The 17,045-nt window shown below is 44.0% G+C and overlaps 1 protein-coding gene across 11 annotated transcripts in view; it reads right to left on the bottom strand.

The window, feature by feature from the left end:
- kmt2ca (lysine (K)-specific methyltransferase 2Ca) overlaps positions 1-17,045 on the bottom strand; it is a 240,048-nt gene that overhangs the window by 207,421 nt on the left and 15,582 nt on the right. For all 11 annotated transcript variants that reach the window (XM_031796719.1, XM_031796716.1, XM_031796715.1 and 8 more), the window contains exon 2: positions 13,078-13,254. In XM_031796719.1, coding sequence (XP_031652579.1) covers positions 13,078-13,253 — 176 coding nt within the window. In that variant the 5' untranslated portion in view covers position 13,254. The remainder of the gene's footprint in view (positions 1-13,077; positions 13,255-17,045) is intronic.

Below are 17,045 nucleotides of genomic sequence, written 5' to 3'. Positions count from 1 at the left end.
AATAACCAAGCCATGAATTAATTTTTCTTCTATCCAAAAGTTGAATAGACATGCAGACAAATTCATTAATGCACGACAGGGAAGCAGTAATAACAGATGTGTTTTGATGTCGGGTATCGGCTGGGGCTGTTGCTGGTGTGGCTCCAGGAAAACAGACCCATGCAGAACTTTAGCTCAAGGAGGAACAGCATTGTCATTCAGGTCTGCCGCACAGAATGAGGAGCTGCCATTTGAAGTAGGATGAACAGTAAGAACAGTCTGCAAGCTTAGCTCTGTGGTGTGAGGAACAGTGAGAGGAGAACTGCCTGTAAGGTCAGTGATGCAGAGAGGAAGTGCCTAAGGAGCAACCACTGTCCATTCATTTCATTTTTATTTATCCTTTATTTAACTGGGTAAGTCAGTAAAGAACAAATTCTTATTTACAATGACGGCCTACCCCGGCAGACGCTGGGCCAATTATGCGCCGCCCTATGGAACTCCCAATCATGGCCGTTTGTTATACAGCCTGGAATTGAACTAGGGTCTGTAGTGACGCCTCTAGTACTGAGATGCAGTGCCTTAGACCACTGCTCCACTCGGTAGCCGTTAAACAGACACTTGTTGACAAATATATCTCAAAATTGGACTTGAGCGAAAGCTACCCATTTCAGTAACATTGGATAGAGTGTGGCAGACCAAGATCAGTTTCTCTTCACTTCTCTCTGGAGGTCTGAGCAGTTCAGTCCACAGCTCATCACTTCCCCTCCTCAGTATTAACCAACGCTGTCAACACCGGTGTTTTAGACTCACACAGAGCAGTCAATGGGACCCACCGCTCCACCCGCAGTTACAGCTCAGCTGCTCATTACCATGGTGACGGTCACATTTCTTACCATCGTAGCCCGAGCTGCAAGTCCAGCAAAAACTATTTATAAAAAACACTAAAGACTGAAAAACAGTGAATATAGGCAAATATTAGCAATAACAGGGAATATTGGTAGTGTTTGAATTACAATTGAGTAAGTATACACGCCACAGGTGACTTGGGGGGAGACAGACACAGAGAGAGAGAGAGAGAGAGAGAGAGAGAGAGAGCGAGAGAGAGAGACACACAGAGAGAGACACAGAGACAGAGAGACAGACACACACACAGAGAGAGAGAGACACACACAGAGAGAGAGAGAGACAGACACAGAGAGAGGATCTGTGTAATCTGAGGGAAATATGTCTCTCTAATATGGTCATACATTGGGCAGGAGGTTAGGAAGTGCAGCTCAGTTTCCACCTCGAAAATAAATAAAATTTTGATAAACTCACATATCTACTGGGTGAAATTCCAGTGTGCCATCACAGCAGCAAGATTTGTGACCGGTTGCCACGAGAAAAGGGCAACCAGTGAAGAACAAACAAAATTGTAAATACAACCCATATTTATGCTTATTTATGTGTCCTTTAAGCATTGTTACATTGTTACAACACTGTATATATACATAATATGACATGTGTAATGTCATAATTCTGAAACTTCTGTATGTGTAATGTTTACTGTTAATTTTTATTGTTTCATTTCACTTTATATATTATCTACCCTCACTTGCTTTGGCAATGTTAACACATGTTTCCCCATGCAAATAAAGCCCTTGAATTGAATTGACACAGAGACACCACACACACACACAAGAGGAGAGAGAGGAGAGAGAGAGACCCAGGAGAGAGACACACACCGAGAGAGAGAGACACACACACAGAGAGAGCGACACACACACAGAGAGAGAGGAACACCACACACAGAGGGAGAGGAAAGGACACACACACAGAGTAGCTAGAGGGAACACACACAGACGGACCACACACACAGAGAGCAGAGAAACACACACACATGAGAGAGAGAGACGACACACACCAAGATGATAGAGTACACACACCACACACAGAGAGAGAGACACACACACAGAGAGAGAGAGAGACACAGAGAGGAGAGAGACACAGAGAGAGAGAGGAACAGAGAGAGAGAGACACACAGAGAGAGAGAGGACACAGAGAGAGAGATCACAGAGAGAGAGAGGAAACAGAGAGAGAGACCACAGAGAGAGAGAGACACGGACGAGAGAGAGGACACAGCAGATAGGAGAGGACACAGAGGAGAGAGAGACGAGGACACAGGAGAGAGAGAGACACAGAGGAGAGAGGCAACAAGAGAGAGAGAGACACAGAGAGAGAGACACAGAGAGAGAGACACAGAGAGAGAGAGAACACACAGAGAGAGAGACACAGAGAGAGGAGAACAGAGCAAACTAGAATGCTATTTGGCCCTACACAGAGAGTACACAGCGGCAGAATACCTGACCACTGTGACTGCCCCAAAATTAAGGAAGCCTTGACTATGTACAGACTCAGTGAGCATAGCCTTGCTATTGAGAATGGCCGCTGTAGGCAGACATGGCTCTCAAGAGAAGACAGGCTATGTGCTCACTGCCCACAAAATGAGGTGGAAACTGAGCTGCACTTCCTAACCTCCTGCCCAATGTTTGACCATATTAGAGAGACATATTTCCCTCAGATTACACAGATCCACAAAGAATTCGAAAACAAATCCAATTTTGAAAAACTCCCATATCTACTGGGTGAAATTCCACAGTGTGCCATCACAGCAGCAAGATTTGTGACCTGTTGCCACGAGAGAAAAGGGCAACCAGTGAAGAACAAACACCATTGTAAATACAACCCATATTTATGCTTATTTATTTTATTTTGTGTCCTTTACCATTTGTACATTGTTAAAACACTGTATATATACATAATATGACATTTGTAATGTCTTTATTGTTTTGAAACTTCTGTATGTGTAATGTTTACTGTTCATTTTTGTTTATTTCACTTTATATACTCACTTTATATATTATCTACCTCACTTGCTTTGGCAATGTTAACACATGTTTCCCATGCCAATAAAGCCCTTGAATTGAATTGAATTGAGAGAGAGACACAGACAGACAGAGAGAGAGAGAGAGACACACACACACAGAGAGACAGAGTTTGGTGACCATATCAGTTCCCTTTACCAAGCAAGTCTTTACAGACCAAACCTGCAATGGATACCAGGAAACCAAACCAACGCATCCAAAACAAGCCCCTGGAGTGAAGAGAGGGACTGCACACATTGGGACAACCAGGGCGAGAGGGAGAGAGAAGCCGGGGGAGAACACACTCCTCTGTCTAGCTCTGAACACTTGGCTGGACCATCCAGAACAGCTCATGCATCGTGGGTCTGTGCAAATGTAGCCTCTAAAAAGCTCTGGCACATTCTGGCTCTCGCTCGCTTTCTCTTTCTCTCTGTGTTGCACAAGAACAAAGAGGTGCTATTCAGAGTACTTACCAGTGTGGCTCACTAAACTCAAAGCCTGCCACCCGGGCCAAAAGGGCCTGATCCTTCAGATGGACTAGCCTAGATGTAGACCGGTTCAGAACACAAGGACTAAGCCTCAGCTGGTCCAAATAACAGAAACAGGGATATTTCACATCAACAGAAGACATTTCCTGCTTTGTGCTTAGTGGGAAACACACCCCAGAAATGTAATAAGCCTTTTTTTCAAAGGCAAAACTCTTTGGAGGACAAAAGCAACAAATAGAGGCCACAAAAGTAAACACGTTTTGTGGTTGGAAATATTTGGTTTAGACTGCAAACAATTGAGGCTTTGTGGCCCATTCTCACAATGCGGCAGGTTGCCGTTTAGTGTCATGAGTTTTGTCCTGGAGGCAAAACTGAGCAATATCCCCTTAGATAGGCCCATTTAAATTCAAAATTGGCTACATTGTAAAAAAAAAAATCTATGAAAACAAAAATTTGCATTTTGGTCTTAATTTAAGGCTAGGGTTAGGCATTAAGGTTAGCAGTGTGGTTAGGGTGAAAGTTAGGTTTAAAATGTGTCAGCTAGTGCCCACCCTGCAGAGCTGCCTCCAGAACAAGATTCATGATGAAAATAGCTAACCTGCCACAATGCGGTGGCGAGGTCCAGGGCCAAGGCATCGGGTGACCAGGGTTGGGTTTCTAGGATGAGAAGGACACCGCTACGGATGCTGCCGTCGGCAACCGACTCCCAGCGCTCTGATCAATGACCTACATCATTGAAAATGCAAGGCCATTGTCGTGGCCTGGAACAGGTTTAATCCAGGTTAACAGGCCTGGCCAGACCCCTCCTCTCCCTTCCACACAGAGCATAGTAAACTACGGCTGATAATATTACAGCACTAGCAGCCTAACTCACTGCTTTTCATTTTATACCACCTTCATTCTGCATGGTATTGGTTTTACTTGTCAGAAATTCATGCCAACCACAACTACCATTTCTATGACTTCTCCAAATGGCTCTAGCTTTGAGCATCACTTGCTATGGTCACCATAGCCACCTCAGTGTTGTCATGGTCGCCATGGCCAACGCAGCGTTGCTATGGTCACCGTAGCATTGCTATGGTCGACATGGTCACTTTAGTGTTGATATGCTTGACTGCACAATGTATTCTCAGTTATACTCTGGAAAGTTGGCTCCCAAACAACTGAAGTAAAAGGACTTGACAGGTGAAAGTGGAATGGTGGAAGCCAGACCAGAAAAGTTATGATGAAGAGAAGGTTTCCTAGGGTACTGGGGAACCTGAAAACACTTCAAAACAGTGGCTTAGTTGAACAATATGTTGGGCATGAATGTCAGTTTAGGTGATAGTGGAGCTGTGGCTGCCCCTAGAATAAATCAGAATTTCCAACTGACAGTTTATGTAACGGACACTGTGTTGTTTTTCCAACAGTGTTGGAAGAGTTGTCCATTACCACCCCTGGATAGAACAACAACTATGTCGAGTCAGCCCGGTTTGCAGAAAGAATGCAAGGACTAATCTTAAGTCACAAGACAAACATATCAGTCAGTGTATGCAACCTTGACGTTTACAACAAGATAAAAAAACAGAGCCTCTCAAAGTCCTGGTAGGGATTCGTTGAGTAATCCATGCATGAAGCCAAACAATGCCGAACCCCATGAGACCTTGAACCAAACTAGAAGAAAGCCAGATGTACGGTGATGCTCACTGTTAGACAGGCACTGCATAATGCATGCGTCATGCCCATCTGACTACCCACAGTCCTCGGGTTTTGCCAAGCCGAGGCAACCAAATGGATTTCACGTGTACCCGTCGTAACTACTGTGCAGCACAGAGGTTAACAAGTGATGAAATGTGGGCTAATGAGTAACCCAAAGGCAGATAAAACACCCGCTAGCCAAAGCCAGAGTGACAAGAGCGAACCACTGGGACCTGTGTAGCTTCCCCTCTCTCCCTCCCTGTGATGTCATCTGGAACTCTTGGGAAACTCTGGTGTAGTCTCACAGGGGTAGGCTGGTCCTAATCACAAGCCACCTCTGGTACAATAGAAGGTTCATAAAGTAAGAGTCATTATGACAAGTTATGAGCCCAAGTTCCAGGTTCAGGCTCCCGTTAGACTGATTCTGAAAAAAATATCTAATCACTGGTTCACATAAAAAGTTTCTCGTCACCAAACACCAAGCTAAATGCTGCATCTAGTCCTGATGATCCCAATTCTATGCATGATCTTTCAATTTAAAACCACAAAAAATCATGTGGTACTGAACACAACCAGTCACAAAAAAAAACTATATCTAAACGTCCAGTGACTTGGTCTCTACTACAGCGAGCCACACAGCGAGCCACACAGCGGTAGTGGGGGGAGTGAGACACACAGCGGTAGTGGGGGGAGTGAGACACACAGCGGTAGTGGGGGGAGTGAGACACACAGCGGTAGTGGGGGGAGTGAGACACACAGCGGTAGTGGGGGGAGTGAGACACACAGCGGTAGTGGGGGAGTGAGACACACAGCGGTAGTGGGGGAGTGAGACACACAGCGGTAGTGGGGGAGTGAGACACACAGCGGTAGTGCGGGGAGTGAGACACACAGCGGTAGTGGGGGAGTGAGACACACAGCGGTAGTGGGGGAGTGAGACACACAGCGGTAGTGGGGGAGTGAGACACACAGCGGTAGTGGGGGAGTGAGACACACAGCGGTAGTGGGGGAGTGAGACACACAGCGGTAGTGGGGGAGTGAGACACACAGCGGTAGTGGGGGAGTGAGACACACAGCGGTAGTGGGGGAGTGAGACACACAGCGGTAGTGGGGGAGTGAGACACACAGCGGTAGTGGGGGAGTGAGACACACAGCGGTAGTGGGGGAGTGAGACACACAGCGGTAGTGGGGGAGTGAGACACACAGCGGTAGTGGGGGAGTGAGACACACAGCGGTAGTGGGGGAGTGAGACACACAGCGGTAGTGGGGGAGTGAGACACACAGCGGTAGTGGGGGAGTGAGACACACAGCGGTAGTGGGGGAGTGAGAGAGGGAGAAAGAAAATAATAATAAACTGCTGTTGCAAGTAGTTCCACCTCCCAAGGCAGTGACGAAATCCTGGCATGGGCACACTGGCTGGGCTGAGGCACACCACCTTCTCTGTAGCTCTGCTATTTCCCGGCATGCCATTTAACCATTACCTCTCCGGTTTTACATTTCCAGCTTACAGAGCAAGCTTCTACAAGCAATTGGTTAAAAGCTTCAACAACAATCCCAATGTTAGAGGCTAGAAACCTCTGAAATGCTGACTCAACACGGGACATACCTTCCCTCCAACCAAAAGCAAACAAGGGTCAATGAAATGAACCGTTAACCCATACAGAACGTGCAAGAGACCCATTAGAAATATGTAGACCTAGGACTTTAGCTGAAACTCCTCCACAGAAAACAGTGGTAGGGTTATTACTGTCCTAGGTTGGGCTTTGGGGGTGAGTCCTGGCAACCAGAAAAACTACTATAACGCACTACTGCAACACAGACACAAAGCTCACGTGGGTCAGTGGGAGTTTGTCAGACCGATAATGTACAACACCGAGGAGGATATCTGTGTTTGTGAGAGAGTACTGGTGTTATTTTAGGCCAAATCAATAGGACCTAGTCTGACCACAAAAAAAAAAAGGGGGCACCCATTTCACAGATGACATCAATAACATTTCACATCAAATCCTGCACTGCTATAGCTTAATAAGGATCCATATTACATTTAGAAACGTCTCATAAGAATTTGTAAAACACTCTCATGATTGACAGCTGTTCCCAGAACGAACCAGGCTGGCCATTTAGATGGTCAGGTAACAGTCAGTGATTCATTGCCCTGACCCCTTGGGCATAGCCTACACAGGAGACATTTCCACATGCAGCAGCCATTGGGTTATGCAAGCCTGCTCAGAAGAGGTACTCCAAGCTTTTGCACTCTCTGTAAACAAATAAATCAAATAAAAACAGCCTGGCTTGCTGCTGGCAGAGAGACACACATCAGTGACAGTGGGTCTAGGGACAAGCTTGCCTTCAGAACAAAATGAGGGACAGGAGGAAAAGGGAACAGTACCCTTGACAGCAAATGGTGCAATATCCTTTATTTTTTAGTAGGTTGATCAGCTTTAATATTGCAGATAGATTGTGTGTTATTGTCTGCATCATTGCCCCCAAAAAAAAAAAAGACAGACAGACGTTTCTCAAATTAGACACTAATGTACTTGTCTTCCTGCTCAGTTGTGCACCGGGACCTCCCACTCCTCTTTCTATTCTGGTTAGAGACAGTTTGCGCTGTTCTGTGAAGGGAGTAGCACACAGCGTTGTACCAGATCTTCGGTTCCTTGGCAATTTCTCGCATGGAATAGCCTTCTTTTCTCAGAATAAGAATAGACTGACGAGTTTCAGAAGAAAGTTCTTAGTTTCTGGCCATTTTGATCCTGTAATCAAACCCACAAATGCTGATTCTCCAGATACTCAACTAGTCTAAAGAAATCCAGTTTATTGCTTCTTAAATCAGTACAACAGTTTTCAGCTGTGCTAACATAATTGCAAAAGGGTTTCTAATAATCAATTAGCCTTTTAAAATGATAAACTTGGATTAGCTAACACAACATGTCATTGGAACACAGGAGTGATGGTTTCTGATAATGGGCCTTTGTACGCCTATGTAATATCTGCCTTTCCATCTACAATAGTCATTTACAACATTAACACTGCATTTTTGATCAATGTTGATTCTGATCAATATATCTGTATTTCTGATGAATGTTGATGTTATTTTAATTGACCACATTATTTTTGCTTTTCTTTTAAAAAGAGGACATTTCTTAATGACCCCAAACTTTTGAACGGTGTGTATATAAACTCAGCAAAAGAAGAAATGTCCCTTTTTCAGGACCCTGTCGTTCAAGATAATTCGTAAAAATGCAAATAACTTCACAGATCTTCATTGTAAAGGGTTTAAACACTGTTTCCCATGCTTGTTCAATGAACCATAAACAACTAATGAAGAAGCACCCGTGGAACGGTCATTAAGACACTAACTGCTTACAGATGGTTGGCGATTAAGGTCACAGTTATGAAAGGACACTAAAGAGGCCTTTCTACTGACTCAAAAACACCAAAAGAAAGATGCCCAGGGTCCATGCTCATCTGCGTGAACGTGCCTTAGGCATGTGGCAAGGAGGCATGAGGACTGCAGATGTGGACAGGGCAATAAATTGAAATGTCCGTACTGTGAGACGCCTAAGACAGCGCTACAGGGAGACAGGACGGACAGCTGACCGTCCTCGCAGTGGCAGACCACGTGTAACAAAACCTGCACAGGATCGGTACATCTGAACATCACACCTGCGGGAGGGTGAGGACCATTCCCCCCGGGAACCTGCAGGTGCCTTGATGGAAGAATGGGGTAACATCTCACAGCAAGAACTTGCAACTCTGGTGCAGTCCATGAGGAGGAGATGCACTGCAGTACTTAATGCAGCTGGTGGCCACACCAGATACTGACTGTTACTTTTGATTTTGACCCCCCCCCCCCTTTGTTCAGGGACATTTTATTCCATTTCTGGTCGTCACGTTTGTGGGACTTGTTCAGTTTATGTCTCAGTTGTTGATTCTTGTTATGTTCATACAAATATTTACACAAGTTTACACACACACACACACACACCTCAGAAGAATACTACTAGACAAACAGACCAGGAGCACACAGCGTCACCCATATACACATTTTCCTAGGAAGTCAGTGGTGACATCATTTTAACACCAGTCATGTGTTTATGGCCCATAATCAGCCCAGGTGACATTTTGTCTAGGCCAGCGAAGCTGTTACGAGTTTTCAATACCACTAAGTTGCGCCCAGGAGTTTTAAGACAATCTGGGACATTTTGGAATGTCCAATGGCCTTTTCAAATAATAATAATAATAATAATTATTATTATTATTATTATTATTATTATTATTATTATTATTATTATTATTATTATTATTATTATTATTATTATTATTATTATAATAATACTATAGGCCTACATAAATACCTTATACAGTCATTCCGAAAGTATTCAGATATTGACTTTCCCACTGTTACTTTAGACTTATTTTAAAAAATATATTCTTTATTTTTCTCTTCAATCTAAACACAATACACAATATTTAAAAAAACAGAAATACCTTATTTACATAAGTATTCAGACCCTTTGCTATGAGACTAAATGTAGCTCAGGTGCATCCTGTTTCCATTGATCATCCTTGAGCTGTTTCTTCAACTTGATTGGAGTCCAACTGTGGTAAATTCAATTGATTGGACATGATTTGTGAAGGCACACACCTGTCTATATAAATGTCCCACAATTGACAGAGATATCTGTAGAGCTCCGAGACCGGATTGAGCCGAGGCACAGCTTTGGGGAAGGGTACCAAAAAATATCTGCAGCACTGACGGAGCTCTAGAGTTCCTCTGTGGAGATGGGAGAAACTTCCAGAAGGACAACCATCTCTGCAGCACTCCAACAACCAGGCATTTATGGTAGAGTGGCCAGATGGAAGCCACTCCTCAGTAAAAAGGCACATGACAGCCCGCTTGGAGTTTGCCAAAAGGCACCTAAAGGACAAGATTCTCTGGTCTGATGAAACTAAGATTGAACACTTTGGCCTGAATGCCAAGCGTCACGTCTGGAGTAAACCTGGCCCATCCCTACAGTGAAGCATGGTGGTGGCAACATCATGCTGTGGGGATGTTTTTCAGCAGCAGGGACTGGGAGACTAGTCAGGATCGAGGGAAATATTAACGGAGCTAAGTACAGAGAGATTCTTAATGAAAACCTGTTCCAGAGCGCTCAGGACCTCAGACTGGGGTGAATGGTCACCTTCCAACAGGACAATGAAACTAAGCACACAGCCAAGACAATGCAGGAGTGGATTTGCGACAAGTTTCTGAATGTCCTTGAGTGGCCCAACCAGAACCCGGAATTTAATCTGAGCTAACATCTCTGGAGAGACCTGAAAGACAGGTGTGCCAAGCTTGTAGCGTCATACCCAATAAGACTCGAGGCTGTAATCGCTGCCAAAAGGTGCTTGTACTGAGTAAAGGCTGAATAATTATGCACATTTTTAAAATCTAAAAACCTGTTTTTACTTTGCCATTATGGGGTATTGTGTGTAGATTGATGAGGACAACAAAAACTATCAATTTTTGAATAAGGCTGTAACGTAACAAAATGTGGAAAAGTCAAGAAGACTGAATACTTCCCGAATGCACTGTACATACGCGTGCGTGCACACACACACACACACACACACACACACACACACACCTCATTAGCTTACTACAGCTGTCGTAGCCAATCATATGACTGTTGGTAGTATCCATAGCGCATGAATTTGAGTGGTTCCATTTCTCTAGCCTCATCCCTTTATACCAAACCAAGTGGCGGGGCTGTCAAAAAGGACCTCAGGATTGTGGGTTCTCAGTTGGCGTTTCTATCCAATACTATTTATATGAAGGGCAACAAACTGGAAATACACTAAGGCCGCTTGTTAGGCAGTCGCCCCCAAGGCAGAGTACATACGGTACTGTGACAGTGTTAGTGTGCAAAGCGCCATCAGCTATTCGGCCCCATGGCGTTTCTACCTGAAGTGTCAGGTGCCATGCTAATCAAACTCTAATCAAATAAAATCACATTTTATTTGTCACACGCGCCGAATACAACAGGTGTAGACCTTACTGTGAAATGTTAACTTACAAGAACCTTAACTCTATTTCTTGAAGTACGTTGTTGGTTAAGAAAATATTTACTAAATAAACTAAAGCATAAAATAACAATAACAAGGCTATATACAGGGGGTAGCAGTACCGAGTCAACGTTCGGGGGTACGGGTTAGTCGAGGTAATATGTACATGTAGGTAGGGGTAGTGACTATGCATAGATAATAAACAGTGAGTAGCAGCGGTGTGAAAAACACCTAGCATTTAGGTCCAGGATGGCAGGAAGCTAGTGATGTACTGGGCCATACGCACTACCCTCTGTGGAGCCTTACAGTCAGATGCCTAGCAGTTTCCATACCAGGAAGTGATGCAACTCGTCAGGATGCTCTCGATGGCGCAGCTGTAGAACATTGAGTATGTGGGGACGCATGCAAAATCCTTTCAGTCTCCTAAGGGGGAAAATGGGTTGTCGTGCTCTCTTCACGACTGTCTTGTGTTTGGACCATGATAGTTTGTAGGTGATGTGGACACCAAGGAACTTGAAACTCTCGACCAGCTCCACTTCAGTCCCATCGACGTTAATGGGGGCCTGTTCGGCGTGCCTTTTCCTGTAATCCACGATCATCTCCTTTGTCTTGATCACATTGAAAGAGAGGTTGTTGTCCTGGCACCACACTGCCAGATCTCTGACATCCCTATAGGCTGTCTTTTCGTTGTTGGTGATCAGGCCTACCACTGTTGTGTTGTCAGCAAACTTAATGATGGTGTTGGAGTCAGGAAGTCCAGGATCCAGTTGGATCCAGTTGCAGAGGGAGGTGTTTAGTCCCACAGTCCTTAGCTTAGTGATGAGCTTAATGGGCACTATGGTGTTGAACGCTGAGCTGTCGTCAATGAACATCATTCTCACATAGGTGTTTGTTTTGTCCAGGTGGGAAAGGGCCTATAATGTGGCCGATATCAGTGTGGCGCGTATGAGGAACATTACTCCATCTATAAAGAGGAGGCCCCAATGTTCCCCTGTGCAGCTATCTTAGCTAACAAAGGCTTGTTGCACACCACTCAGTGGATGTCACATTAGTAGGAAGTAACCAAGCACACCCTCCATCTGAAGATCAAACCCCCTCCCCACAAAATTACAATGTACTCCTTCTCCATGTCATTTGAGCAGTCCATCTCCTACAGTTCTTCCGAGTTGGTTTTGTTGTACACTGATAGAAGGTAGCTACATAGGAATGACAGACAAATAAGACACCAGGATGAAAGCAATACTTTCTCTCCTTTATGAGTCTTGCCACGTGAAAAGATGAAAGTTGGAGATATCTCGGAGACATAGATGTAACAACCAAAAGAGAAAAACATTAATAGCCGCCCGAAACACGCCTCGAAACACTTGAGTGGCTCCTCAAGGTGGAATCTGTGCATAGCTTAGAACCACGTCACGCTTCGTGATTCTCTTTCCCTCTCCAAACACACACACACACAAATCCCCATCCCCACGTGTAATGTTCGGGGTTAACGTGGGTTATCCCTGCAGCCACATCAGCTCACATGCCCTTCCTTGCACTAGTATGATTCATTTGGGAGGCCTAGTAGTGAGTAGCAGATTTAATAGATCATGGTACTTAATAAATTGATTTAGTGGACCTATGGGGTTGTGGGGATGAGGCAGGGCGATTATTACCAATTGAAGAAAAAAAACTGCTTTGAAAGAAATGGCAAGATTGAGCTTGAACCAGCCACAGAGAGATCAGTCGGTAGACTTAATGGTGTTTTTATCCTCTACAATATGAATTAAACCATTACATCTCACTTCCACCAAAAACAAAGACCCCCTCCAGAACAACTAAACTGCTTCGTAAAATACACCAAAAAGGATAACATAAGACTGGCCAAATGCCACACGGCCCAGTGAAACCTTGGAGGGCGACACCATCAGCAAAGCAGTCAAACCCAAGCACAGGCACCCCCCACTAAGCGTCACACCAAGGTTAGAGCGAATGGGACCTACTTCTTTTGTGTGGGTACTCGCGTGGGCGCGCCTGCATCCTTACGAGGCCGGCCACGGGGGCGCCTGTCTGTGGAGGCAGGGGAGGGGCTGTCTGAAGGGGAGCCCCCCCCAGTGCTGCTCAGGGGAGGAGACGGTCCGTGGTCAGAGGGATCCAGACTCTTGTACTCTGATGACATTCTGTGGACCGAGATGGAGAGCATAGGGAAGAGGAGAGAGAGATTATTTATTAAACCATGGACAAAAGATATGCAAAATGTGTCTTGCTAGTGAAGATGATGAACTGTATTGTCAATGTGACCTGTTTGAGTATACTATGAGACAGTGGACTTCTGAAATCCCAACAACCACCAATGTCTGTCATCTGTGTCCACCAGTTAGACACATGGATAATGGCAATGAATGCCAATATTTCATACCATAGGGATCTTTCAATGCAACATATTCCATTTCCAAACCTGCTTGGACCAGTGCCCAGGCTAGTTCAGCAAATCAATGTTCGTTCCATTCCCCCACCAGCCAATCTAATTGAACTAATCAAGAGCTTGATGATTAGTTCACTAGGTGAATCAGGCGTACTGGTTTCTTTCAGTTGACATATGTTAACTTCACATGCCTTAAGATAAGAAGCAAAAACACACAAATAAAAGGGGCCAGGATGTAAGTCACCGTCACATCACTCCTACTGCTAACTTTGACTAGCAAATTTGCTGAGGTTACCACCACCTAGCTAGCCCACTAACAACTGGTTTCAAGTTCATGTCACATGCACAAGTACAGTGAAATAAAACATTTTGCAAGCTCTAACTCCAACAATGAAATAATCCAGAATTTTATTTTAAAATTTTTTAAATGCAACATTTAAGTATTTACAGAGTTAAAGTTCATATGAATAAATCAGTAAATTGAAATAAATAAAGTAGGCCCAAATCAATAGATTTCACAACTGGGAATACAGATTTGATGATCACAGAATGCTTTATTTGTGTATGGGCCTCACAATGTGTCTCAAATTGCCATTAATAAAATGCAATTGTGTTCATTTTCAGTAGCTTATGCCTGCCCATACCACAACCCCATCATGGGGCACTTTGTTCACGTTGACATTAGCAAACCACTGGCCCACACAATGCTATACATATGGTCTGCGGTTGGGAGGCCGGTTGGACGAACTGCCAAATTCCCTACGACGACGTTGGAGGCAGCTTATGATAAAGAAATAAACATTAAATTCAGCCCTCATTTACCTGTAGTCCACGATCTTCTCCATGGTCTTGCTCACCTCAAAACTTGAGACATCTATGTGACAAAACTGCACATTTTATTGGCCTTAATAGTCCCCGACAGAAGGTGCACCTGTGTAATGATCATGCTGTTTAATCAACTTCTTGATATGCCCCACCTGTCAGATAGATGGATAATCTTGGTAAAGGATGGATGCTCACCAACAGGGATGTAAACAAACTTCAGCAAAAAAAAACTGGAGAAAAATAAGCTTTTTGTGCGTCCAATGGTTTAAATAATGCAAAAGTGTTGGAGAAGAAAGTAAAAGTGCAATATGTGCCATGTAAAAAAGCTAACGTTTAAATTCCTTTCTCAGAACATGAGAACATATGAAAGCTGGTGGTTCAATATTCGCAGTTCTTCAATATTCCCAGTCAAGAAGTTTTAGGTTGTAGTTAATATCGGAATTATGACGCGTCAACTCTCTCTAGAGCTTTCATATAACTTTGACTATTGGATGTTGGCAAACGCAGTAAAGTGATGTTTGAATGAATGCTTATGAGCCTGCTGCTGCCTACCACTGCTCAGTCAGACTGCTCTATCAAATCATAGACTTAATTATAATAAACACAGAAATACGAGCCTTTGACAATTAAGATGGTCAGATCCGGAAACTATAATTTTGAAAATAAAACATTTATTCTTCCAGTGAAATACGGAACCATTCCATATTTTATCGAACAGGTGGCATCCATAAGTCTAAATATTGCTGTAACATTGTACAACCTTCAATGTTATGTCATAATTAGTTAAAATTCTGACAAATTTATTACGGTCTTTCTTAGGGTGAAATGGTCTTCACACAGCTCGCAACGAGCCAGGCGGCGTATACTGTTGCATACACCCTGAATCTGCTTGCACAGAACGCAAGAGAAGTGACACAATTTCCCTAGTTAATATTGCCTGCTAACATGCATTTCTTTTAACTAAATATGCAGGTTTAAAAAAATATATCCTTCTGTGTATTGATTTTAAAATCATCCCCCGTTTGGCGAAGTAGGCTGTGATTCGATGATAAATTAACAAGCACCGCATTGATTATATGCAACACAGGATAAGCTAGTTAACCTAGTAATATCAACCATGTGTAGTTAACTAGTGATTGTGTTAAGATAGATTTTTTTGATAAAGATAAGTTTAATGCTAGCTAGCAATTTACCTTGGCTCCTTGCAGCCACAAGGTCATTTTGACGCTGCACTCGCGTAACAGGTGGTCTAGCCTGCCACGCCATTTCCTCGTGGATTGCAATGTAATCGGCATCCAAAAAGGCTGATTACCGATTGCTATGAAAACTTGAAAATCGGCCCATAATTAAAATGGGCCGTGCCGATTAAATCGGTCGACCTCTAATTCAGAGACTTGTCCTGAAGCCACTCCTGCATTGTCTTGGCTGTGTGCTCAGGGTCATTGTCTTGTTGGAAGGTGAACCTTCGCCCCTAGTCTGAGATCCTGAAAGCCCTGGAGCAGCTTTTCATCAAGATTCTCTCTCTACTTTGCTCCATTCCACTTTCCTCGATCATGACTAGTCTCCCAGTCCCTGCCGCTGAAAAACATCCCCACAGCATCATGCTGCACCCACTATGCTTTGCTGCAGGGACGGTGCCAGGTTTCCTCCAGACATGACAATTGGCATTCAGGCCAAAAAATTCAATCTTGTTTCATCAGACTAGAGAATCTTGTTTCTCATGGTCTGAGAGTCCTTTAGGTGCCTTTTGGCAAACTCCAAGCGGGCTGTCATGTGCCTTTTACTAAGGAGTGGCTTCCATCTGGCCACTCTACCATAAAGGCCTAATTGGTGGAGTGTGGCATAGATGGTTGTCCTTCTGAAAGGTCCTCCACAGAGGACCTCTAGAGCGCTGTCAGAGTGACCACCGGTTTCTTGGTCACTTCCCTGACCAAGGTCCTTCTCTCCCGATTTCTCAGTTTGGCTGGTCGGCCAGCTCTAGGAAGAGTCTTTGTGGTTCTAAACGTCTATTTAAGAATGGTGGAGGCCACCGTGTTCTTGGGGACCTTCAATGCTGCAGAAATGTTTTGGTACACTTCCCCAGATCTGTGCCTCGACACAAACCTGTCTCGGAGCTCTACGGACAATTCCTTCGACCTCATGGCTTGGTTTTTGCTCTGACATGCACAGTCATCTGTGGGACCTTATATAGACAGGTGTGTACTTTTCCAAATCATGTCCAATCAATTGAATTTACCACAGGTAGACTCCAATGAAGTTGAAGAAAGATCTCAAGGATGATCAATGGAAACAGCATGCACCGGAGCTCAATTTTGTGTCTAATAGCAAAGGGTCTGAATACGTATGTAAATATGGTATCCGTTTATTTTTTATTAATTAGCAAACTTTTTTTTTTTTTTACTTTCCGTTTCGTCATTATGGGGAATTGTGTTTAGATTGTGCTATTGCCATACCAAGCAGTGATACAGTCAGTCAAGAGGCTCTCAAATGGTATTTGATGGAGTTGGTCTAGGGTGATGGAGTTGATGTGCGCCATAACCAGCCACTCAAAGCACTTCATGATTACAGATGTTAGTGCTACAGGGCGGGAGTCATTGTGGAATGAAGCCTTAAGAGTTCATAGAAACAGAAATGATGGTGGTCATCTTAAAACATGTTGGGATTACAGACTGGGACATGGAGAAGTTGAAAATTACCATGAATATACCTGCCAGCTGTACC

The sequence above is a fragment of the Oncorhynchus kisutch genome, linkage group LG18 (assembly GCF_002021735.2).
Source record: "Oncorhynchus kisutch isolate 150728-3 linkage group LG18, Okis_V2, whole genome shotgun sequence".
Taxonomy (NCBI): Eukaryota; Metazoa; Chordata; class Actinopteri; order Salmoniformes; family Salmonidae; genus Oncorhynchus; species Oncorhynchus kisutch.
The sequence above is the reverse complement of the archived record's forward strand: the minus strand, read 5'-3'. Positions and strand labels throughout refer to the sequence as shown.